Source organism: Thalia democratica, chromosome 7 (genome assembly GCF_965202585.1).
Source record: "Thalia democratica chromosome 7, ktThaDemo2.hap1.1, whole genome shotgun sequence".
NCBI lineage: Eukaryota > Metazoa > Chordata > Thaliacea > Salpida > Salpidae > Thalia > Thalia democratica.
Window position 1 is genome coordinate 36077706 of NC_139171.1, and position 25502 is coordinate 36103207.

The 25502-nt window shown below is 26.5% G+C and overlaps 2 protein-coding genes across 2 annotated transcripts; both read left to right on the forward strand.

Annotated features, from left to right (window-relative positions):
* The first annotated feature begins 8163 nt into the window (after positions 1–8163).
* On the forward strand, positions 8164–8514 carry LOC145841330 (histone H4-like). The gene has a single exon (XM_082948691.1). It carries the CDS (start codon positions 8164–8166, stop codon positions 8512–8514), a length of 351 nt encoding a protein of 116 aa, XP_082804817.1.
* Positions 8515–10218: 1704 nt separating this feature from the next.
* Positions 10219–11888, forward strand: LOC145841074 (uncharacterized). Its single transcript, XM_082948442.1, has 7 exons — positions 10219–10269; positions 10498–10560; positions 10618–10659; positions 10809–10953; positions 11066–11250; positions 11348–11498; positions 11681–11888. The coding sequence occupies exons 1-7, from the start codon at positions 10257–10259 to the stop codon at positions 11802–11804; spliced, it is 723 nt and encodes a 240-aa protein (XP_082804568.1). The 5' UTR covers positions 10219–10256; the 3' UTR covers positions 11805–11888.
* The last annotated feature ends 13614 nt before the right edge of the window (positions 11889–25502 follow it).

The following is a 25502-nucleotide window of genomic DNA, read 5'->3' on the forward strand; positions in this document are numbered from 1 at the left end:
GCTTTTCTTGTTTAGTGTTACGTTCTTATCTGATTTTTCGATTTCTATTTTTTCTAAGTTACAAAGTTTGCAGCCGAATTTAGTATTGAATTTTAATTTTGTCCTGTTTAATATTTCCCATTTAATTTTGTAGTTTGTATTGTTGTCTTTTAAGCTCCATATGTAATTCGCTAGTTCTGTTGTGTGTCTTTTGTTAATATTGTTGAATGATGATTTGTGGTTTCTGTATCTTTGTTTAAAGGTATTTCCTGTCGACCCTATATACTGCTTTGTTGTTTTATTTGATGTTACTGTTGCTTTATAAATTATATTTGACACTAGGCATTCGTTATTTAAAGGGCAAGGTTCTTTACGGCAATTACAAAGTTTATCTTTTATGGTGCTTTTATTGTCTATATTGCTTTTGTTTAATATTTTGTTGTTGTGAGCTATTATTTTACTTCTGAAATTATTTGTGCAACTGTAAGATATTTTGATTGTGTTTTGGTTGAATATTTTATGGAATGGGTGGTTTTCGTCAAATGATGTAGTAATCAGGTTTAAGAATTGTTTGCCTATTTTTGAACTTATATTTAGACTGAATGGTGGGTTGAAATATATTATGTCTCTTTTTCTTTGTTTTTTATTTCTTTCTGGTAAAGTGGTTTTATCGTATTTTAAGGTGTTTTTATAATTGGCCGAATTTAATGCTTTTTGGTATTCATTTTTTACATTGTTGAAGGATTCTTCGTTATTAGATAGTTTTATTAGTCTTCTGTTTATTGTTTCGGGTAGTTGTTTTAGTATTTGTCGGGGGTGGTTGGAGTTGTAGTTTACCACCCCCGACAAATACTAAAACAACTACCCGAAACAATAAACAGAAGACTAATAAAACTATCTAATAACGAAGAATCCTTCAACAATGTAAAAAATGAATACCAAAAAGCATTAAATTCGGCCAATTATAAAAACACCTTAAAATACGATAAAACCACTTTACCAGAAAGAAATAAAAAACAAAGAAAAAGAGACATAATATATTTCAACCCACCATTCAGTCTAAATATAAGTTCAAAAATAGGCAAACAATTCTTAAACCTGATTACTACATCATTTGACGAAAACCACCCATTCCATAAAATATTCAACCAAAACACAATCAAAATATCTTACAGTTGCACAAATAATTTCAGAAGTAAAATAATAGCTCACAACAACAAAATATTAAACAAAAGCAATATAGACAATAAAAGCACCATAAAAGATAAACTTTGTAATTGCCGTAAAGAACCTTGCCCTTTAAATAACGAATGCCTAGTGTCAAATATAATTTATAAAGCAACAGTAACATCAAATAAAACAACAAAGCAGTATATAGGGTCGACAGGAAATACCTTTAAACAAAGATACAGAAACCACAAATCATCATTCAACAATATTAACAAAAGACACACAACAGAACTAGCGAATTACATATGGAGCTTAAAAGACAACAATACAAACTACAAAATTAAATGGGAAATATTAAACAGGACAAAATTAAAATTCAATACTAAATTCGGCTGCAAACTTTGTAACTTAGAAAAAATAGAAATCGAAAAATCAGATAAGAACGTAACACTAAACAAGAAAAGCGAAAGACAAAACATATGCATCCATTATCAAAAATACTTTTTTAACAAAATTAAAACCAACTAAATATTAAAACAAAATAAAATCGAAGCGGCAAACACGAGTATTTTATAGCATTTTATAACATTTTTCCCAACAGCCTAAAAAATTTTTCTAATAGCTTAAAACATTTTTTCCAAAATAACCTTTTTAAACTTTCCTAAAAAGCATAGAATAACATTTACAGCGTATTTCAAATTCAACTAATCGTACAATAAACTGTACCATTACTACGTCATAATTACCATAAAAAATTCTAAAATCGAAATTTCTGTTTACTATTATAATAAACTACAACTCACTGAAGATCACATGAAATTTTACATTTCAATGTGTGAAACAGCTGTTTGAATTATAGTTTTTATATAATTAAATAAATAAATAAATAAATATATATATATATATATATATATATTGTTTATTGAACAACAAAAATAAAAGCGCTCAAAATGTTTGGTCCTAAGACCTGGTGCACAAAAAAACCTTTTGGTTATCGTACACCACTTGGATATCTTATAACATCTTGTCCAGGACAATGTTAGACCAGTCTCATAAAATTTTATTATTTGTGTTATTTTCAAACGCCTTTTTGTTTTTGTTTATAGACCAATTATTAAGCAATAAAGTGTTTAAATTGCATTTAAAAGCTTTATTTTATCATTGGATTTTTTTGTCTCAGCTATTTGGAAGCAAGAGCAGTTCAGCTAGCAGAAAGCTGGTAAATGTACTCCGGAGCGGAATCAGCGTAATACCAGAAGAATATAAAAAGAAGAAGAATCTTCCTGCAGTGTTGGCCGCAATGAGGCAGTACTTGTCGGAGGTTCCTGAACCCCTCTGTGGAGTTGACAATTTCGATAAATGGTTGGAAGCCGGAAAGTGAGTGAATTAGTAAAATACTACAAACATGTCTAACAAAGTTTTAAATATATTTTTTTTTTTTTTCCACCGTAACTTTGAATTTGTGAAGTGTACAGTTTTTTTGGCAGCAAGTAAATTAGGTTTGTTTTTTTTCTTGTGTTTTGTGTATATATTTTTTAATTCAAACATTTCTAAATAAATCTTATTCGTACAGAATTACTCGTGGAAGTTATGAAAGTTGTGTGGAAAAAGTAAACTTAATTATAAAGAGCTTGTCTAGTGAAAAGTATACAAATCTAAAGTAAGTTTTTTAATTAATGCATAATATGATTTGTTGAGATTTATTTGACTCGAAATAAGTAAGTTGTAATGGAGTCGAGCAAATTACTTTTTTAAAAACAGAAAACAAAATCAGTTATTTCATTGTTTAAGTGACAAATATCTAAAAATTGTAGTAGTGTTAATACTTAACATCTCAAAAGAAAAAACTAAACTTAACAGGTATATAATTTCTTTCTTTGTGAAATATAAAGATGAATATTTATTCCACCGAATAAATGTTACCAAAATGTCATACTACTTCTACGACTGTTTGATCAGAAGAAAAGGCTATTTTCTTGATTGCTGGTGCTTTAAACTATTAATTCTAATTAAAATGTTATGCTTTCATATTATGTTTATTAATTTTAAACCTACATTATACTTTAAAGTAACAAAGTTGTTCTGCATTTTGTAAAAATTGTCTAGAAGGTTGCAAAACTTTTAACTTTTAAGTAAAAAAAAACTGTGTCAGAGTTACATGAAGTTATTTAGATATATTTTTAAAAAGCCAACAAAATGTATTATAGCTGATTGTGAAGCGAACATTAAAATAAACCAGACTTTTTGTAAACTCAAAGTATTTTTCTTTTTAATATACATTTAAGCTATAGTCTTCCTAAATTAATTTACAGTAAAACCGTATTAAAATACAACTGAGGTATTTATATTTGTAGTACTAAGTAAATGAAATTGATTTAAATGTATATTTTATGTCTAACAATTTAATCTATTATAATTTGTTTAATTTAAAAAAATGTTTGTTAATTAAACTTGTATAAGTGTTTTAGAAATTTTCAATACTAGTTAAAAAAAAAAAGGTACCGAAAGCGTATTGGACCCCGAGTGAATGCCATTTACATTATGGTTTTCGAGTACAATGACCTTTTTAAAGGTTGATTTTTTTACTTACTTTTCTCAAAAATAACAACTTAGTCAAAAGTTTTTTAGAGTTTGTATTAACAAGCATATATTAAAAATGTAAACAACTTTTTCAGATAGTCTTCAGATAGATCGGCAGTTAGAAGATAAAGTAGAAATAGAAGATGAAGTAGAAATAGGAGATGAAGAATCAGATTATGACGAAATATATCAAATCATGAAGAATTATGACGAAATACTTGAATCACCTCCTCCTTATTTCAATGATTTAGATCTGGATTGAGAGTCTCGAAACATGTATAAAATAGTGTAAATAGTTAAATAAAAAAAAAGTTAAATGCCCAAAACTAATTCACTGATTTGTTTAACAGCCGAGTTAAAGTTTTTCCGTTGTTCTTTTTTTCGTTACAAAAGAATTATTTTACTTTTGTTTAATTCCTTTATATCTGTCTTATGTTTTATTTAAGTAGTATAAACATTTTGGTATTATATCTATTCAAGATTTAAAGTATATTTGTGTGACAATGTAAGTTTAATAGTTTAGTTATTTATTTGTTTTAGATTAATTACTTGCGTTAACAATCAGGTCATAACTTTAAAAGTAGGTTTTTCCTTTTTTTTTTATTTTATTTGATATTAATTTTAGGTAAAATAGTCATTTATAAAATAATTACTGTTTGTTCAGATTAATTCATTTAATCTTTAAAACAATGTTTTTTAGTTATAATTATTCGTTAATATTTTGCATTTCGTTTACATATTTGTTAATCATTTTAATACGTTAACAATTTCGTTTTTATGTGCTTTTCATTAAAGCATATCTTGATAAAAAAGTTAATAGTAATTTTAAACTCGACAATAAACAGCTGTAAATAACATTCCTAAAAAGAAGTGTCTCAATACTACTTAAAGTTGTTGTTAAATTTTCATTTCAGTGTTGTAAGCTAATTTTTACAGCACAGCTTTGAAAAACTTAGGCATACAAGTTTTATGTGCATAAAGTTTTTACTGCACAGAAGATTGAATGACTATTTTAAAAATCTTTACTTATACTATTTATTTGTGCTCTAAATGGTATTATTTTTTGAATTATTAAGTACAAGTGATCTTTAAACTAAGCTCATTTAGTCCTAAGAGTATAAAATTCAAAACGAAAAACAGTTGTATGTCAAAACTTTAAAAAGCGCTTTAAAACCATTGATATCGTAAATTTTTCATTAGTACCTTCCATTAAATTAGTATATAATAAGTAGAATTACAAAAATGGTACACTTTTATATTATAAAACTTAAGTTTTTTTGAAAAATAAAAACATAAACATACAAAATTTTGCAACAAATTCATTGTATTTCTTTTATAATTAAAATAATAAGTTCTAAAAATGGCTTTTGGTTATATAAGTTAGCGTAGAAAACATATTTTATTGAAGTAAGAAAATGATCATGAGGTAATTAGTATGTCGAACATCTTTGACTGTAGTTGAATGAAAAATAGTTTTGTGTTTACTTCTAAAAAGCATAGCTTCTTGTTAAAAGTAAATTTAGGATTAAATTTGTGTAGTTATGCGCACAGTTTCAATCAAAGTTTTATAAACCTATTTGAGCAAAAGAAAGACTTCTATTAATTTTAAAGTACTTGAGTAAAAACATATACATATAAACGGTTACTTTTTATTTTACGTCCTATACATCAACCATTTAACAAACAAGGGATTTTGAGCTTATACACTTAATTCAGAAAAATAAAAGACATCTAATTAAGTGTAGTTTAAAAAGAAAAGACGATGAGAAAATATAGAAATTTTTAGGAAAAAAGCAACTTATTTTTACAAAAAAAAACAGCGTTTAGTAGTTGATGTAAAAATTTTTAAGTAATTACCATATACTAGCTTTTGTAAAATGGTCAAATATTAGTATATCAGTATAAAAACGTTCTGTAAGACCAGTTAGTTTGTACAAAATAATTAAGCTTTATTAACTAATTGTAAACTACGTCATCACAACGAAATTATTGTTTTTAACAAACATGTTTAACCACTAAAAACTTTTAGAGGATTGTATTCGAATAACTTATAAAAGTAACTTATTATAGTAGTCGTAAATTTAAAAAGTTTGTTATAAGCTAGTATGTAAAATAAGATAAAGTAAGTTTTGAAAATTGTTAAAACTTTGTGTCTGTAAATTTATTTAGAAAGTTAATGAAATAAAAAAATAATTAACAGTTTTTCAATGTTAAAGAGTTTTTATACTGTATTATAAATATCCTAAAATTAAGCTATAAACAATGATAACACAAAACTTTAGGTGAACTACATTTTTTTTTTAACTTTGATAATACTTTACTTATTTTAATTACTTAGTCACTCACATTCAAAATTAAAAGCTCAATACATTGACGTTTTACAAGAGTATGTAATCTAACCTTTTAATTAAAAGTTGACACTCAAAGTAATCTCAAATTAAGATATTTATATATAAATCAAACACAATAAAGAACTGACTTCCGCGAATAACTTCACGAGTATGTTGTTTTTCATAATGAATTTGAATTTACATTACTTTTTCAGTAAAATAGTTAAATAATATACAAACTTATAATCAAAACAATATTTGTTTAGTTTTAGTATTCAAGGATACACCTTTTTTTTTAAATAAAGGCAATCATTTTAATAGAGTGCAACTATAATTAAATTTCTTTAAAACAAGCTGTTCTATCGTCGCATAAGAAAGAGACTAAAACCCAAAGTTGTTTATGGAAGTTAGTACAAAAAACATTTAATAACCTATACATACAGAAAAACCTTATACTGTTTAAATTACAACTTCTTTTTTTAAGTACACTGTATCTAATGAGAATTTTTTCAAGTAAAATTATTACCACAAGTGTTAATGTAATACTATTTTCTTTAGTTTGATGTTCTATTTATTAACAAATTGTGCTTGTTCAGAAATTTTTACCTTTACTTCTAGATTTTGTAATAAGCTAGTTTTTCAAATTTTTTATCAAATAAGTTCTAGTTATAAGTTTTAGAGTATAACAACTTAGTGAAAGTTTGTTCAGTAAATAGTAGTTAGAATTTATTACCTTTCATAAGTGTTAATAAGTAGTTACAACAAGCGTGTGTAAATTACAAAAGTAAAATTATATTTATTTAAATAGTATACTTGAAGTAAATCAAAAAATAAAATGTATTATAAGACAAAGAAAATGAATATTTCTATTTGCAAATATTAGCCACAACTAATGAAGAATAAATTTTAGTAGCTAGTAGTTACAACATGATTAATCTCTACTAGTTAATAATTTATAATAATTGTGGCTTATATTTAATAAATGCACATATTCACCTACTTCATCTTCTATTCTACTATCTAAAAATTTTTTTTACAAGATCTTCGTTAAACATTGTTTATTGTTTAACATAGAAAAACGTGCTTCAGTAAAATACATATAGGTATTTTTTATTAGCTTTAGCTTTCTTACTACAAAATTTTTATCATTTTAGTTTAATAAGTACAACAAAACCTTATCTATTTGTACGTGAAGTTTTTCACCATGTCATTTAGAACAATATTTCAATCTGTCATCAGTGAAGTTGAGATTTGAAAACTAACACTAGATTGCACCGTACAATCATAAGTAGTTAGAGCCGCAGTCTACGACCCTAATTTGTTTTTAGTAAATAAATCAGTTATTTGTTACTATGACTACCTAATAAGTAACAAAGAGAAAGACTGCTACTGATGCTCGTGCAGTTTAGTGTTAACTGTGTTTAAAATGCCCATAAAAACTACAACAATTATCAAACGATAAGTTTAAAAGTAAAATGCGAAATTTATTACGAAAACGTCAACTGGATCATGTCATTGACAAAAAAAACTAATATTAAATTTATTAAACAATACTTATATTCATATATATATATATATATATGTAGAGTATGCTTCTAGTTGAGTTACTAGAACTAATATTCCTAAAAATGCAAACTTATTCAAAAATTGTATGGTTGTCGCCAGCGGCCGTAATAAAAAACAGTTTAATAGATCGAAACTTTTTGATAGTGCAATAACTACAAATCCCGAATTATGTTTACGTACAACATCCAAAAAGTTGTTTTGAGAGAAATCAAGTGCTCATACAATTAGACTAATCTATTTTTAAACAATTATTATTTACAGTGTTTGGAGTTTTAGATTTGTCTCGACTTCAAAACTTCCTTGTTGTTTCAAACAAATACTTAATTTTTATAAAGCGAGTGAGACGTAATAATTTCCTTGTTGATTCTTTATAAATTACCAAGCACAACAATCTAAAAGTTTTATTTCTTTTTAGCCTCTGTAGTTACATTAGGTACCAGTAAACTGCAACAACATAAAATTTTTTTTTTGATTATGCAAATTAGCTTACTACACAAGTCGCCACAGTTAGTAACTTGTGGAAATGCGTATAAATACGATGAAGTTACCTCGTTTTACATCACTTCAACATGAACGCAACCCGGACTGCACACAACGAAGAAGGTTTCGGAAAGCGTCCGATGTGGCATCCGATCGAATGGTCATCCGCCAATCCATCTGCGGCATCACAAAGCCAGCAATCCGTCGTTTGGCTCGCCGAGGCGGAGTGAAGCGGGTGTCGCCACTGATGTATGAAGAAGCGAGAGGCGTGTTGAAAGTTTTCTTGGAAAACGTCATCAGTGATGCAATGACTTTCACAGAGCACGCCAAGCGCAGGACAGTCACAGCTATCGACGTCGTGTACGCACTCAAGCGTCAAGGAAGAACCTTGTACGGCTTTGGTGGTTAAAAACTATTTAAAACCTAGCAATCCCGGTCCTTTTCAGGACCACAAGTTTCAGTAAGAAGTTTTACAATAAATTAACAGGATTCAAAGAGTCGCTAAAACTTTGCAAACTATTTTTTGTAATCGCTGAAGTCAGTTATGGATAATATGATGACTTGTACTGACTACCAACACAATTTTATCAAAAAGTAGAGCTAATAGGTAAGGTAAATCAATACCTAAAAAAACATCTGTTTATAAAAATGAGCCTTGGCATTAAACAATTTTACTGTGCACAAAAAGTTTGATGAACAAAAAAAAAATATGTTTATCTTTATTTTAAATTTACTAAAGTTAAAGCTTTACGATATTTAAACAAATTACAGCATACTTAGCGCAAGTATGAACATTATATTTTAGGATATGCTTAAGTTTAGATAAAAATTAAAGAACTTTTGTTCGTCTTATTTAATAGAACTATTCTATTTTGTATAATAAAATACACTTTGTATAAAATTATTTTAAGTTTAGGAACAACTTGAAAAAAAAGTTAAGTGTTTACCTGTACTATTACCTAATAAGAATATCGCTAATTCAATTCAATTTTGTTACCTCAGTTAAAAAAGTACTTAACTAAGTTGAAACAGGATTCTAACTAGGATAAAAAATAAAAGCTTATGTAGAAACTTCAAGCCGCAAAAGTCGCTTCTGATTGGTAAAAATATGATTTTGTTTTTTATAAATTTTAATTGCTTATTTTATTTGTTAGATTTTTAGGTAAGGTCGGTTAGGGATAACAGTTAAGATCTAAAATTTTGGATTGAATAGGTTCGGGATAAGAATTTTAATACTATTTATATACAGCTGTGTCATTAACTTATCTAAACTGCTTACTATTAAGAATTTAAAAATTTACTTTTGAATCAATTAACTTTACTAATGTCTAATGCAGCCGACCCGTGTACAAAATAGTTAATCAAGCTTCTAAATATAATTATTGTTATTTGTTTATTTGTTATCATTTTTATTATATATTTTAGTGAACTTGTTTCGCTCGGAAGTTTGTTAACAAACGCCCAAACTTATAATTTTGAATAGCTTCTAATTATAGTAATTGCAAATTGTATATTAGATATTAACTTTTGAAATGCGCTTTGATCCTATTTTTACTTGTAGTTTGTATTTTGATAAAATAACAATTGTATTAAATCTAATTTTAGCTACCTCTACGTACAAAAAATTAATTATTTTAACGTTACTACAAAAAAAAAGTTGACAACATCAATAAAATTAACAGCATTATTAATAAAATTAATGTAAAACTTGGGTTTAGTTTTTAAGATGATAACAACTGTCTTTATAAGAGCTGAAAAGAAAAAAACTGTAAATCAAATTTATGAGACTTGTAACAGCAAAAGAACAATTATTTGAAAAGTTATATTTTTAAAATTCTTATGCCACATTGCATTTAAAATTTATTATATAAGTATATGCCACTGACGAAGGAAGCTTTGAAACTAATTTTTAGTTTAAAAGAACGTTGTAGACAATTTCCTTAGTTACCCGGAAGGTTTAATTTAAAATAAGCGCAATTTTATTTTCTCATTTTATTTTACTCACGTTTTCCCTAACTTTCGACAAAGTTTTCCAGTTACATCAGTTTAGAACAAAGTATCAACAAGGAAATTAAAAAAAAAACAATAAATAAAAGCCTGTGGATTCTCAGTGAATTTACTTTTTTCTTTGCAAATTTAATTCACAAAAGAATGGCTGGAAAAAGTAAGTTGTTTTTGTTAAAGTTAAAGACAAGTTATAAACTTAAATTATACAACTGGAAAAAAACTATGATTCCTAAAATTAATTAAAAATCAAAAAAAAAATAGAAATAACACAACAACAAAAAAACTTTAGCGTTTTAATTATTTATTTAAAGTTTAAAAAATATAATTAAGCTTTTCAAAAATTGTATCTTGATATTGAAACAGATAACAATTATATATTTTACAGATTTGATGAAGTGTTTTGCAGTTTTCGTCTTGTTTAGCCTTGCACGCTCAGAAAGTGCTTATGGTAATATATTTTAAAGATAATTTAAAGATAAAATAATAAACTTAAATTTATGAACAGGTACTTTAGAAGACTCTGCGATTGAAGATGATATGTACAACGGTACGTATAAATCTATTATATAAAATCAATTTACAAATAAGTAGTTGTGTGTAATATTTTTTTACACGTAGAATTGAGTATGTGATACAAAAAACTGCTGTAAGTCTGTTTAGAGTTGTTTAACTTTATTTTATATTGTTTATAAAAAGATTGGATTAGTTTCTCTGATGATATGCCTGCCGCTCAAGTTCAAAATAGAATTATTTGTGAACATAGAAGGCTACCAATAAGCTGTCCTAAAGATAAGGAAATATTAATCAAGTCTGCATCATATGGAAGAACTAACCCTTACATGTAAGTTTAAGTTTTCATTTTATTAACCTTGTTTATGTGAAAAGTCACAATCTGTTGAATAAGCTAACTATTTGAATTTAAGAAACTTTTTGGCAAAAAAAATCTTAAACAGTTGTGGAAAATGGAGCGTACCGCCAAGAGGGTGTAGCGCGTTGGGAGCACAGAAAAAGATCGAGACTTCGTGCAATGGAAAACAGTCTTGTCTTATTTATGCATCTAATAGAGTGTTTGGTGATCCTTGCCGCGGTACCTACAAATATGTTAACGTGTCTTGGACTTGCGTCGATAAGATGAAAAGTTTGTTTTCAAACTGTATTTAATGATTTTTTTTGTATTAGACTGAGTTTTAAAAGTTTTATAAAACTTAGTTCTTAACAAACTGAAAATTTTGAAGAAAAATGCAACCTAACTTGGACGAGATTCTTCAACAGAGATAGGCCGGGTGGTGATGGAGATTATGAAGTGTTAAAATATTTGAGACTTGAAAACCCAGGACAAATTTGTCAAAATCCTGTTGCAATTGAAGCCCAACTTGCTGATGGAAGGTAATATTTTATGATTTAAATTTATTTTTAGTTATGCAAACTAATTTGTTCAATAAATACTGTTTTTGTTAGTTTAATCTTTTAGGTTAAGAAAAAAAATAGATGTTGTAGTTACATGAATCTAAAAACTAATCAGATTTTTTTCGTAAACTAAATACATGTAAAAATTTTTTTTACTCTAGGCCAGCGGCAGCATCCGGCAACAATATTTCAATAAGTCCTTCAAGCGGTTTGTATTGCACAAATAATCGACAACCTAATAAAAGATGCAACGACTTCAAAGTCAGATTTCTCTGCGTTGATTAAAACTCTGCAGTTTAGCTGAATCACTTCTGTGTTTATAAAGTAAACGACAAAGCTTAATTTGTAAAATAAAATATTTTATGAAAACTGTTGTCTATTATTATTATTATTATTATTATTATTATTATTATTATTATTATTATTATTATTATTATTATTATTATTATTATTATTATTATTATTATTATTATTATTATTATTATTATTATTATTATTATTATTATTATTATTATTATTATTATTATTATTATTATTATTATTATTATTATTATTATTATTATTATTATTATTATTATTATTATTATTATTATTATTATTTTATATATTTAGTTATCGTTAATATGACAAACTTGTTAATGTTTATTAAAAATTGTGATTTTATTACTCGACGTGATGTTTTAAAACACAAGAATATAATTAACTGGATAGTTGGTTGTCACAGTAAAATATTACAAAAAATATAAAGCTTGACCTTATTCCTTACGTATATTTTACATTAGAGTATATAAAAGCACAATTTTTAAAAACTTTATAGTCACCGCAGTAGAAACATAGTAATTAAACACTTGTAAAAAATATTAAACAAAATAACTTTGTAAAATAATGATAGTATCTTTAAAACTATTCAGATAATTAGTAAACAGTTTTTGGTTAAAATTAAAAAAAAAATATATTTGAATAAGTTGAAAGAAACAGTAAATTTTAAGAAAGTTACTAATATATATATACTAGTTATAATTAAATTTTCTTGCGGTAAAAAAAATATTTGAATAAAACTTGTTTAAACAACCTAAAAAGCACAACAGTTTATGAAGGAATTTATATTTAATAAAATAGAAAAGAGTTACAACGTAGTTAAAGTTAATTTTTTTTTTCATTCAAGCTTTATAAACTCATACTAATATTTGTTGATTTTATTATTTACAATTTACTAAGTTTGTATGTTTAGATACCATATCATCGTGTTGTCAAGCAATTTCCTTGTAAAAGCTTAATAAAAGATTCACTATTGCATTTTATTAGAAAGTGTATATAATGTTACGTCAAAAATTAGAATACTACGTACAAACTATTCTCTTTATTTTAAATAAACAAGAGTTAATCCAAAAATTTATTCAAAATATTGTTTAAACCCATGTTAAGTTTCATTCGTGTAAATGTATGATACTCATAACAATGAAAAAAAAAATAATTAAATAACAGTTGTAACAAAAATAAAATCCACTGGAGATTTATTTCTACAAACACAGTTCTAAAATAAAATTATCATTTAAAAGATTACACAAAACATAGTTTATATTCAAAAAATAATTAACTTACATAAAAAATTTGAATATGTTGTTTCTGAAAACGACGCTTTAAAAAGTACATACTTTGCTAAAAATTATATTCAATTTTAGATACAACAATTGCAAACAAATGTCTTTTTTTATATTTTAAATTAACATTTTAGTATGATAGAGTATGATGTTTTAGAAAAAAAAAATTAGTGTAATAAAATGGTTCGTACTTTAATACAAAATTGTTTGCTTAACAGCTAATAAAGTAAAACATTCAAGCTTCAGTAATACAATCAGATAAAAAGTTCTTATCAAAAATTAAAATTATTTAGTAAGTTTAGTAACTTCTTCGAACTAAAATTATTAAGGAACACGCTCAAAAATATTTTGGTGAAAGGAAATGGGTGCACGAAAAGACCTCTCGGTTATTGTATTAGCATTTTAACATTTACATTAAAGCTTAAAATTTACGTCAACATGAAAGAAAGTAATTATAACTAATAAAGAGAAAAATAATTAAAACAAAACAAAAGAAAAAACACTTTCCAATGTTTTATTTTAAGTACATTAAACGAGCTGCTTGGTGTCGTAGTTGAAGTTTTAGTTGAAGTATCTAAAAAATAAATTTTATGTTATAATATACAGTTTTATAAGCTAGTATAGAACATTATAAAAAAATATAGCACAATTTACCTATAAAAGTTGTTTTTACACGAGTTTTGATTAATACGATAATTACGATAACTTTTTTTTTTTCAAAAAGTGAAATTTTAGCAAACTGGTTTATAATAATGCTTTAATTTAAGAGTTGTTGCATGAAAATTATAAACTTTAGAATATATCCCAATAGTTAACTTTTCGTATTTTAACAAAAAAAAATTGTAATACTTTTTATCAAAATTATATAATAATATTGATATTTTTTTATTACTAAATGATAAAGTATTAAATTCAATTAGAAAAAAACATAGTTTAGTTAGCGAATAATTTCAGGTCTTATTATAAAAATCAAAGTAATTCCCAAATTTATATAGTTATGAACAAACTCTGACAATACTACAAGTTTAAATTTTAAATTGTATTTTAAATTGTTTTGAAATATAAACTTATAAGTTTAAAAAATGTTTTAAAAGTACAAACTTAAATTTTAAAGATATTTTATTATTTAAAAAAACAGGTATTTAAATGCGGTAGATTTATATATTTTTATAACTTTTAATTAGTAAAGCTTTAATTTTTTAGTTTTAACTAGAGCAAAAAAATTAATCATGAAACTTCTTAAGTAAATTGTTAATATTTACTCAACAGTATACATGGCACAAACCTGGTAAAAACGTTGTTGTTTCAGTTACATTACAAACTTCTTCTATTCCAATTGAGTTCAGTAATATACCTACCATATAAGTGTTTTAAAGCTTTTTTTTTGAAAATTTGTTTATTTATTTAAAAAAAAGGTATTAATAAGAAAAAGGTAGACAAATAATAAAATAAAAATACTTATGAAAATGCTGAATATTTGTTTTAAACTATTATGATTAACCAATCGAAACAACATTTTCTATAATTTACAGAAAAAAAAAACTATATAATAGGTTTTAATAACTTTTAACTAAATAACCACCAGTTCTATCAAAAAAATCTCGAACGCAAGTGTAAAGTTTAAAATATTATTAAAGAAATTTGTAGTTATAATATCTATTTTACTGCAACATAGATTTTTAAACTTTTTCTTTATTTATAGTTTTCGCAGGGTTTTCTGTAGTATTAAAATCTTTAAAACATGTTAAACGTTAATAAAAAAAATTACAAATTCCAATTATAAAATAGGATACAACAAAAGTAAATAAAAAACCATACCTAAACACTTAGTTCTAGCTTTCGATTGTTCGAAAAGATTTATTGTATAAGTTAGACTTACGTCTATTGCACAAAAAAATACTAATTAATGATAAAATAAAATAAAAAACTTTATTTTTTGTTTAAACTATAAGAACAATACATATAGTTTAACTAACTTTTCACAAACAGCTAAATTTAATTTTTAGCTAAAGTAAAAAATGCAAACAGTTTAAACGTATTTTTCCATTTTTAATCTAATGATTAACATTTTATATACAATAATACACAATAATTTGTAAAACCTTCAAACTCAATCGGCTGCTTGCATTCAATTTGCGAGGGTGTTTTTTCATGAAAGTCAAAACAGCTGTTTCTAATCCACTTCTCGTACTCGTACGCATCGCAGTCGCACAACCACGGGTTTCCCGCCAAATCGACCGTGGCACTGACGTCACAATCTAACGAGTCGAACCAGTAGCGAGACGGGGTCTTCAAGTTGTTGTTTGAAATGTCCAGACTCGTGAATGACGGTCCGTAAAAAGCGCGAGGCTGGACGTTTGAGAAGTTTTGGCAGCCGCTCAACTCAAGAGCTTCCAAACTCGGAAAGACGGAAAAAGTGTAGTTATTCACCTGGAGTTGAAATAAAAAGTTATCGACTAGTTTTTTAAACATACACTAAAGATTTAAGAATGAGTTACTATAAAAGAGATTCACTAGGAGGTTTTAAAAGATTTTCTAGGAAACACACAAATTATTTTTTTTTACCTAACAAAAAAAATAATAGTACAATGTAAAATACTTTTACTTCTTATTAAGTTTTCTGTGCACACTTAGAGATCTGACGTTGAAAAACGATTAACAATATCTTAGTTAAAATAACTTCATAAGTATTTAAAGTTTTAATAGTTTTTTAAACTTCATGTGTTTATAAAATTAAGAAAAACAGATTTTGACCAAATAAATGATTCTTTTTCTTTTATTTTTAAGAAGTGTTTTAGTACTATTCTAGATAGTACATTTAATTTAACAAAAAATATCTCTGTCAATTTTTTCGTATATTGTGTTTCTTTTAACAGCTTGAATTTTTTTTAATAACACTAAAAGTTAATAAAATCATTAAAGTACATAAAAAAACTTAACAACACTTTGTACATTATTTATTACTTTAGCTAATCTACATTTACGAAAAGCAGCTTACCTCGTTTAATAAGTCCAAATACTTTAGGCTTAAACGTTTTAATCTTTTCCCGAAACTGATGTCAAAGACATCGTTCAGGTTACTGAAGTCGTTTTGATCAAGATACAAGTTTTGAACCCTTGATTTCGAACTAAATAATCCAGCAGGAAACTTGGAAAGCTCACAGTTGCTTAAAACTACCGTTGTCGCTTGAGAAATTACATCAAGCAATGTAACGTTTTCATTTTCTAACAAAAGCGGGTTTCCTGACAAGTCAATATAATTAAGAGAGTTTTCTGTTGTATCCTCTTCAGAAAACTTTACAAAGTCTGTTATTCCATTCGTGTTTAAAAGAACACTCGTAACCTTAAATAAATCTTGTGGTAAGTAAACTTCATCCTTAAAAGAATTAAAACAAAGGTCTACAGACTTCAGTGCACTTGGAACCATCAGATCAACTGGCAAAGTAGCAACAAAATTGTGGGCCATTCTTAGTGTTTTTAACGATGGCAGACTTTTAAAAGCCAATGATGAGATTGATTTAACTTGACAGTATATTAAGTTTAAAATTTCCAATGAGTCTGAAATTAAAAAGTTGTCGCTTAAGTACTCAAAGTAATTTAAATCTAAATATAAAAGCGTGAGCATAGAATTGTTCTGTATTAGCGATGAGGAAAAATTAGTAATGTAGTTGTCGCTGAGAAAAATTCTTTTCAACTGCAAATTTTCCGCAAAAGTGTTTTCATCAATCGAGTCAATCGCGTTATTTATAATCACAATTTCTTCAACTTGTTTAACTTCTTTGAAATAGCTTTCTTCCAGCGTTGTTAAGAAGTTGTTTGACAGATCAATTGATTTCAAACTCGTACTTTTTCCGAAACTCTGAAAGTTGTTCTTTTCTTAAACGTGTTTTTTTATTGAGCTTAGTGAAGTAAAAATGAAGTGTTAATCATAAGTAGGAATAACAAGTATTTTATTGAGTTCCGAAATAGTTTAACAAATAGTTTCTATTAGTAATTTATTTTTTTTTATAAAAAAAGTTTAATTAAGTTTGTTTTTGTTATAAAATATTAAATACTAACAACCAAATCGCTTATAAGATTGCTTCTTAAACTTATAGTTTTTGAAATAGTATTCTTTTCACCACTCAAATCTAGCTTTGTTAATTTGTTTTCATTTAAGTTTAAGCTTTCAACATCGTATGAAAGAACTTCTGAGAAATCAACTAAATTTTCAGTGACACATTGGATAGTTTTAATCAAGGACATATCTTCTAACCTTTAAAAGCGATTATAAAGTTAAGATACATAATCACACTTTATTAACGCCTTAATTTGAATTATTTTTATAATAAAAACGTTTGAAGTCTTGTGTCATGTTATTGTTTTTAACCTATGTATAAATACTATCATAATTTCTTATGATTAGTTTATAAAAGAATTTTGAATTATAAAAAGTAACACCTTTGAATAGTTTTTTAAACGTGCAACTTGCAACATAAGGTTAGTACATTTCTTGAAAAAACATTGAAAATAGAGATTCTCATAAAAAAGCTTTAGTCCAAGGATCTGGATGCACGAAAAAATCTGTTTGCCATCGAGTCGCACACCCAAGGTATTATAAAAGCATAACTAATGAAAATTTTACGTACATTTATTCTTATTAAAACTTACTTTATAATCAAAACAAGCTTAAGGTTGATGTGTTCATCATTAATGGGTCATTACTTTTACTACAAATAGTTACATGTATGTTTTTTAGTAGTACACTAGTTTCAGCTAAAACACCTTTTTTATCAATTAAAACTTATAATCTATTTAGCATTTCTTAAAAGTTTATTAACCACACTTTTTTTTTTCAAAAATAATAAATCAAATACTAGAGAAAAGCTTTACTTTGGATCAATCAAGACAGTGTCCTTGTCGAAGCACAAGCAATGTTTTGGGCAGGCTCGATCGCATTTGAACTCTCGCACGGCTACAATGTCAACATTTCTCAATATTTTCGGGTAATAGCAAACTGGTTGATGTGACAAAATGCTGTCCCCGCCTCGCAGCACATTTATACTAAATTCTTCCATCTGGCAATCACAAACCCATTTGTTTCCGTCAAGGTTTAAATTTGCAATGGATTTATCTTTACGAAATGTTGAGGTAAAAGAGATTGAAAAATTAAAGTTGTTTAGAGTTAAAAATAAAAACTGTTGTTTTGGTTTTTCAATTTAAAAAATATTAGTTGAACTGTTTTAGAACTTTTTAAGTTTTCATAAAAGTCTTATGTATTTAATTTACTTTTTACTTTGTTAATTTAAGCAATAAGGACTGAATATAAATTAAATCATCTTTAAAATTATTTATTGTGGTTTATAATTTTGACTTTTTTTTGTCATTAGTTTAGTTTGTTTAATGAATCTAACCGAATGTCCATCGAGAATACGCATTTTTCAAAGCATTGTCGGAAATATCGAACTCTTTAAGCTCCTGTAACCCTTCAAAAGCAAGCTCAAAAATGTTGTCAAGCAAATAATTTGAGCTTAAAATCAACTTGTTGAGTTTGTTGAGACCTAAGAACGCGTAATCCTCCACAGTTGATAAGGAGTTGCTGCTTTTTATGTTAACAGTCTGCAAATTTTGTAGAGATGAAAATGCTGAACTGCTTATCCTGCATAATAGAAATTAAAATTCTTAAGATAATATTCTAACATTGATTTTATAAATGATAACATGTTGTTTTATTATGCATGATATTTAAAAAGTTTTGAAAAAATCTACTAAAAATTTACTGCTATTTTTTATATAAAAAAGTTAAAAACTAAACTTACATTTTAATTGGGTTTCCATTAAACTCTAACAACTCCAACGAAGTCAGGTTACCCAACTGTAATGGAATACTTGAAAGTCTGGTGTTAGACAATTTTAGCGTTTTCAAATTTTTTAGGTATTTGAATAACGAACCATCTGATATGTTTTCTATAGGGCATTGGACTAAACTCAGATGGAGTAGGTTACCCATGAAATTTGTGTCAAAACTTTCCCGAAAACTATGAATTACACTGACTGGCAAGTTGTCGGCAACAAGTTCCTCTAAAGTTGGGCTCACTGGTTGCAGCGATCTGTAAGGAATTAGAGACAGGTTGTTACCAGATATATTAAGATACTTTAACGTTTCAAGTCCTCGCAAAGAAAATTTAGCTAGTAGGGTCAGTTTAGAGAAGCTTAAATCTAAAAACTCAACATTTGGTGCTCCTACAAACGTATCGTCTCCAATAACTCTTAGTTTACATGATGAAAGCTTTAACGTTCTCAGAGCTGAAAAATTCATAGGACTTATTATTTTGAGCCTTAAGTTTTTAAAAAACGAAAGATACTCCAAACTGTCACGAACTTTGCTGAAAGCTGAACTTGACGGAGTAGCACGAAATAGGTTGTACTCAAACGAAAGGTTTTTGAGCGCAGAAAGTCCGTTTAAGGAAGACCCGTCTTCTTCCAAACTTCTAAGCGGACTGCGATTAAGGTTTAACGTCTCCAAGCTCTCTAACCCACTGAACGAGTTGCTTTTTATTCTTATCAAGGCGTTAAACTCCATGTTGAGATGCTTGAGCTTTACCATTCTCACGTCGAAATTCGCTCGCACGATGGCGTTGTAGCTTATATCCAAGATCTCAAGCGTCGAGCTCAACTCTACAAGTGAGCTGGTCGGAAATATTTCAAGACTGTTGAAAGTCATGTTTAAAACTTTCAACGACTTCAAGTATGAAAAAACACCAACTTCTATTTTCGAAATAAAGTTGCTGTTTAACTGCAAATCAACTACGTTTTCGAGAGTTTTAGATTTTAGATCGGTCGCCGAAATTGTGTAAATTGAGTTTTCACTGAGAAGCAGCGTGGAAGCCTGGAAAGGGACAAGGTCAAAATTTGGCAATTCATCGAGCTGCTGCTTTGAACAGTCGACTGTGGTTGTTATGACGTCACACAAACATACTTCTGTGCAAGCAGCTGTTATTTAAATTATTTAAACAGAATTACTTTTTACTTAAAAAAATGTTAACTTAGGTCATTAAAATATACTAACTAAGCTTATTAAAAAGATTAAATTAGCTAGTAAAATGTTCCTAGCTAGTAAAATGTATTTATTGTTATGTTGTTTATTATGCAATGTTGAACTCAGGCATCAAAACCTGAGCCACTTAAACAGGACACAAAAGAAAAAAAAACATTTATACTCAACAAAAAACAAACATACACAAAATATTAATCAAAGTTAAAACTATAAAGAACTCATTTTTAAAGTTTGAACTTTTTGCTTGATATAAAAGGCGATAACTTAGTACATACAAGCACATTTGTACTAGACTAATAAAAGTTATTTAGTTTGGTTTAGTTAATTTGTTACCTTATTGATGTTACTTTAATTTTTTAAGTTGTAGTCGATACTGTTAGTCTAATGCATGTTTTAAATATTAAAAACACTAAAAAAACTAAACTAGTGTATATATTGTACTTTTAAACTAATTTTTCAATCAAATCAAAAAAATATTAATTTAACTGCCTTTCAAAAGTTAAAACTACACAAAAGAAAAACACTTAATATAATTTAAACAAACTTTTTTTCTCTTGTTTTAAGCCAAAAGATGATACAACTACAAAAGCTAGTATCAATTCTAAGCAATAAAACCTCATGTTTTACAATCAAAAAGAGTTAAAACAATTAATTTTAACAAATGAGGTTGTTGAAATGTTAATATTTAACTTTGTATTGATTTAGCACCTAATCAAAGTTATTTTCAGATAAATACTATTTGCTTACATCTCAACCCGTGTCGAAATAATTAAAAAACTAATAAATTAGAAGTGTTTATGAACCACTTTAATAAAAAGTTATAAGTAGTTACATGTTAGCGACTGAAATTGTTCTAAAATCTAGGTTACCTTAAAAAATGTAACCATTAAAAAGAAAAAAAGCTTTTAGTATGTATAAAGTTAATATAGTTTGATTTGATAGAAAATTACAAGAACTTAAAACTAAAGAAACTTAAGTTTGATACATGTAAAAAATCTTATAAAATGTTTAATTTATTACTAATTGATAAAAAAATTACAAAACAAAAATTACACGTATGTTTATAAAATCTTAATATGTTTTGTCGAAGTAAACGTTACCGAGAAAAATAGCTTAAACATACATATAGACGTTATTACTTGTAGTTCATAAGAGATAGATTTAGCTAAAGTTTCCAAAGTTTAATAGATAACTTATTAGACAATTCATAAGTAACAAACAAGCATAGACGATAAGAGTAAATTTATTATTTCATCTAATTATTTGTAATGATTAACAGCAACACTTTTTTTGCAAGTTTGATTTATTATTCATTTACTTAGTATCTCATAAGTCTGATTTTGAGTAAGATTTTAAATACTTAACCAACTAGTTTGAAATCAAATATTTTAAGTTTTAAACATATATATGAAAATTTAATAATTATGTACAATAATATTTTTTTGTAGTTTTCTTTTGTTGACATTTTTTTAACAATTACCATTTCAAACTGAGTTTGTATCCCTTTAAATACTAATGTTTTTAGTCAGTTTAATATAGCCTGTATGAAAAATTGCTAACAGTCAGCTTTTAAAAAGTTAACTTTTGATTTATTTTTTTGGTTTTGCTCCACACTTAGATGTTAAACCTTATTGAAGAAAATTTTTTTATTAAGTTACTTTCAGACATTTCAAAATTTATAAAATTTTAACAAAACAAATTCAAATTATAAATTTGTTTTTTATTTTTGTTTTTATGTTAACAATGTTGGTGTAAAATTATTAATAACTAAAAAATTTTTAAATAATCTTTTGACAAAAACTAAAGTACAAGTTCCAAATTTAACACACTTTTTATTAGTTTTAGTAAGTGTAAAACAAAACATGCATTGAATTAAAACTTCATTATATACTGAGTCAAAAGAATACTTAAAGCTTCAAAACTTGTTTCAAACATTAAAACTTTTTTATCAAAAACTTTTAAACTTGTAACAATTAAAATTGACTGAAAAACTTTTAAAACAACTTTATAATAAAATTCATAGGTCAAGGTGTAAAATTTGCACTATTAAAACATCTGACTCTTAAAAAAATAGTAATTTATTTAACTTAAATTTTTATCAAAAGTGGTGTATAGTTTTTTACGTGTTCAATCTTTATAAAAACCATAACTAGATAGTTTAAAGATAACACAATAAACTTATTTTTTTTAACAGATACTGTAGAAGAGTCTATGAATGAAGATAATATGTATAACGGTACGTAAAAATTTATTATACAAAAACAATTTACGAATAAGAAATTATTTATAATAGATTTTTACACGTTGAATTGAGTATGTGACACTAACTACTACTTTAAGTTTGATTAAAGTTGCTTGTCACTGTTTTATAATGTTATTGAAAAGATTGGTTTCGTTACTCTGATGGTATGGCTGCCGCTCAAGTTCAAAATAAAACCATCTGTAAACATAGAAGGCTGCCAATAAGCTGTCCTAAAGTCAAGGAAAAATTAATCAGATCTGCATCATGTATCGTTTATTGATCAATAAAAAAAGCGCTCAAAAATTTTGATGTACAAAATAACTTTTTGGTTATCGAGTCGTACACCACATGCTTATAAAGCTTCTTACGAGGTATTAGATTTAATTTTTTATCATTTAAATATTTAAATCTTTAGTAATAAAACAATCAGTTAAACGAAATGAGAGAAAAAAAAAATAAACATAAATTAACTGAATTTTGTGTATAAAAGTTTACTTAAAAACTTATTTAGTAAGATAAGAACTAAATAAAAAGATATAATTTAAATCAACTTATAAAAGTCGATAAACAATACTTCACAGTGGGCTGAAAACGGGGATCAAGCGGCCATTGACATAAAACTGTCATAAAAAGCACTATAATACAATTTATAGTTACACTTAGTGTTACAATAAGAATAATTTTTGTTTTTATTTAAAAAATAGTTAAAATTTTAATTTCTAATGAAACTTAAAAGAAAGAAACTTAAAAAAAAAGAAAAGAATAATTGGCTATCTCAAGAGAGTAACATTTACTCCTATTTTAGTTTATATATGAATGAATTTTCAATATCAAGCCGGGTGAAACTATACTCTAAACACAGTGTATTTTTAATTTAAGGCTGATCTTTGTATATCAAAGTTTGTATTATTACTAACGTTACATTTGTACAAGTTTATCAAAAGAAAAAAACCGTAAACATTTTGAACAATAAAAACATTTATTCGTTGCAAAACAGTGCAAAAAATAAAATAATTTAGCCTGTTATTAAAAAAAAAGCACTTTAAATCTATTAGAAAATATAAGTCAAACAGTAAGTTCTTAAAACTTATTTGAAATTAAGTTTCTAAAATAAATAAAACACTCTGACAGTAGCACAAAGCATATGTAACAACGTTTCCCATTCTGAACTACATGATGAATTTTTTTTCAATTAGCTGCAAACAACTTCGCGCAGTATGTCCAACTTCTTTACAATAAGTGCAATTCAGTCTATCTAAAGTGTTGGTAACATCGTAGTCACTCTTGTCTCATAATCGATTTAAACAGTCTGTTAAATTTTCATATTGAAAAGTTTTCCTTGAAAAGTTCATTCTGTATTGTCTTAGAAACTTGTTGTTAGCTTTAAATCCACTTTCGGTGTAATTTAGCAAACCTCTACCGTTGTTTTGCTCAATTAGTTCAGCACTATGTGCAAGAACAGTATGCGCAGTTGGTGTAAAGCGAATTCATTTAACCGACATGACAAGCATCATTGTTTTTTGACATAAATTCTGAGTATTTCTCTACATTAATCTTTCTGTTAGAATTTATGAGGCATAAAATAATGGAAATATACAAAAAAATTTTGTCAATAGTTTCTTTTAAACTAACATCAGAAATATGCTTCGTCAGCAGAGTCCTATTATTGGTGTTTAGCAAAGTTTTGACTACGTTACCTGTTGTAAAATGGCCTGTTGTAAAATGTATACCACCATGGCCTGTGGGATACGGTTTTTCAAGAAAACCTTTAATTTGCTAAAATAGTAAAAAAAAAAAATTCAATAACTAAAACATATGCTACCATGTTTTGACCAATACTAACTGTTCTCATCATTTTTGGAGCTTAAATGATCTATAAACAAAAGTAAGTAAATCTATACACATTAAGAACCTTCTAGAACATACAAAATGGTCTTTTTTGTCACAGTGAAAAACTAGGGATAGGATACTATATCAATTTTTTTAACAGAAATATCGCTTGTCGAAACCTAAAAAAATAGTTATATTCCACATGATAGATTTGTCTGTAAATTTGTATATAGATTCTTTGTCATTTTTACTAAGTTATTTAAAAAAAAAATTATGTTGGTTCTAAGGTGGCAAATTGAGAAAATTAACCCTGAAGAATACCCTAAACTGCTAGATAATCATCAACGAATTTTCGGCGAGAATAGAAGATTTTTTAAATGAGAAATGATATACTTTTACATATTAATATTCAAAGAATTTTGACTTTTTTCAATTAACACTAAACTAAAGAAATGAAAATACTTAAAAAAAAGTATTTGTATAAAAGCTTTTAAGGTGTTTTTTAACAGTAGATGTAGACGTTAAATTTGACAAAAACTTAAGCATTTTTCGAGGCTTTTTTAAACATAAAAAAACAAACTTTGGCTACATTTAAGCTTACACAACTTATAGTATACTTTAAGCAGAACAGAAACAAACCCAGTTTTTAAAAGACGAAACCCCGCTCTAAATAATTATATAAAAATCTTGCTTTAACTGTTTAGTCGCGAAAATAGTCAATGGCCACTTGCCTGCCCACTGTGTACTTATAGCAAACATTTGAATACTGAATGAAAAGTTAGATATGGAAGAACTAACTCTAACATGTAAGTTTAAGTTTTCATTTTATTAACCTTATTTCTGCAAAAAGATACAATCTGATGAATTTAAGAAACTTTTTGGCAAAAAAAAAAAAACTTTAACAGTTGTGGAAAATGGAAAGTACCGCCAAGAGGGTGTAGCGCGTTTGGAGCACAAAAAAAGATCGGGACTTCGTGCAATAAAACAATCTTGTTTTATCTATGCATCTAATAGAGTGTTTGGTGATCCTTGCCGCGGTACCTACAAATATGTTAACGTGTCTTGGACTTGCGTCGATAAGATGGAAGGTTTGTTATAAAAGAAAAGTTCTTGTTTTATAAATTAGTTTTGAATATTATTTATGAAGGTAAAACATCAATTTTTATAAAAATTCGAAAACAGTTCTTAGAAAAAACTAATAGAATTTTGGAGAAAAATGCAATCTAACTTGGACGAGATTTTTCAATAGAGATAGGCCGAGTGGTGTTGGGGAT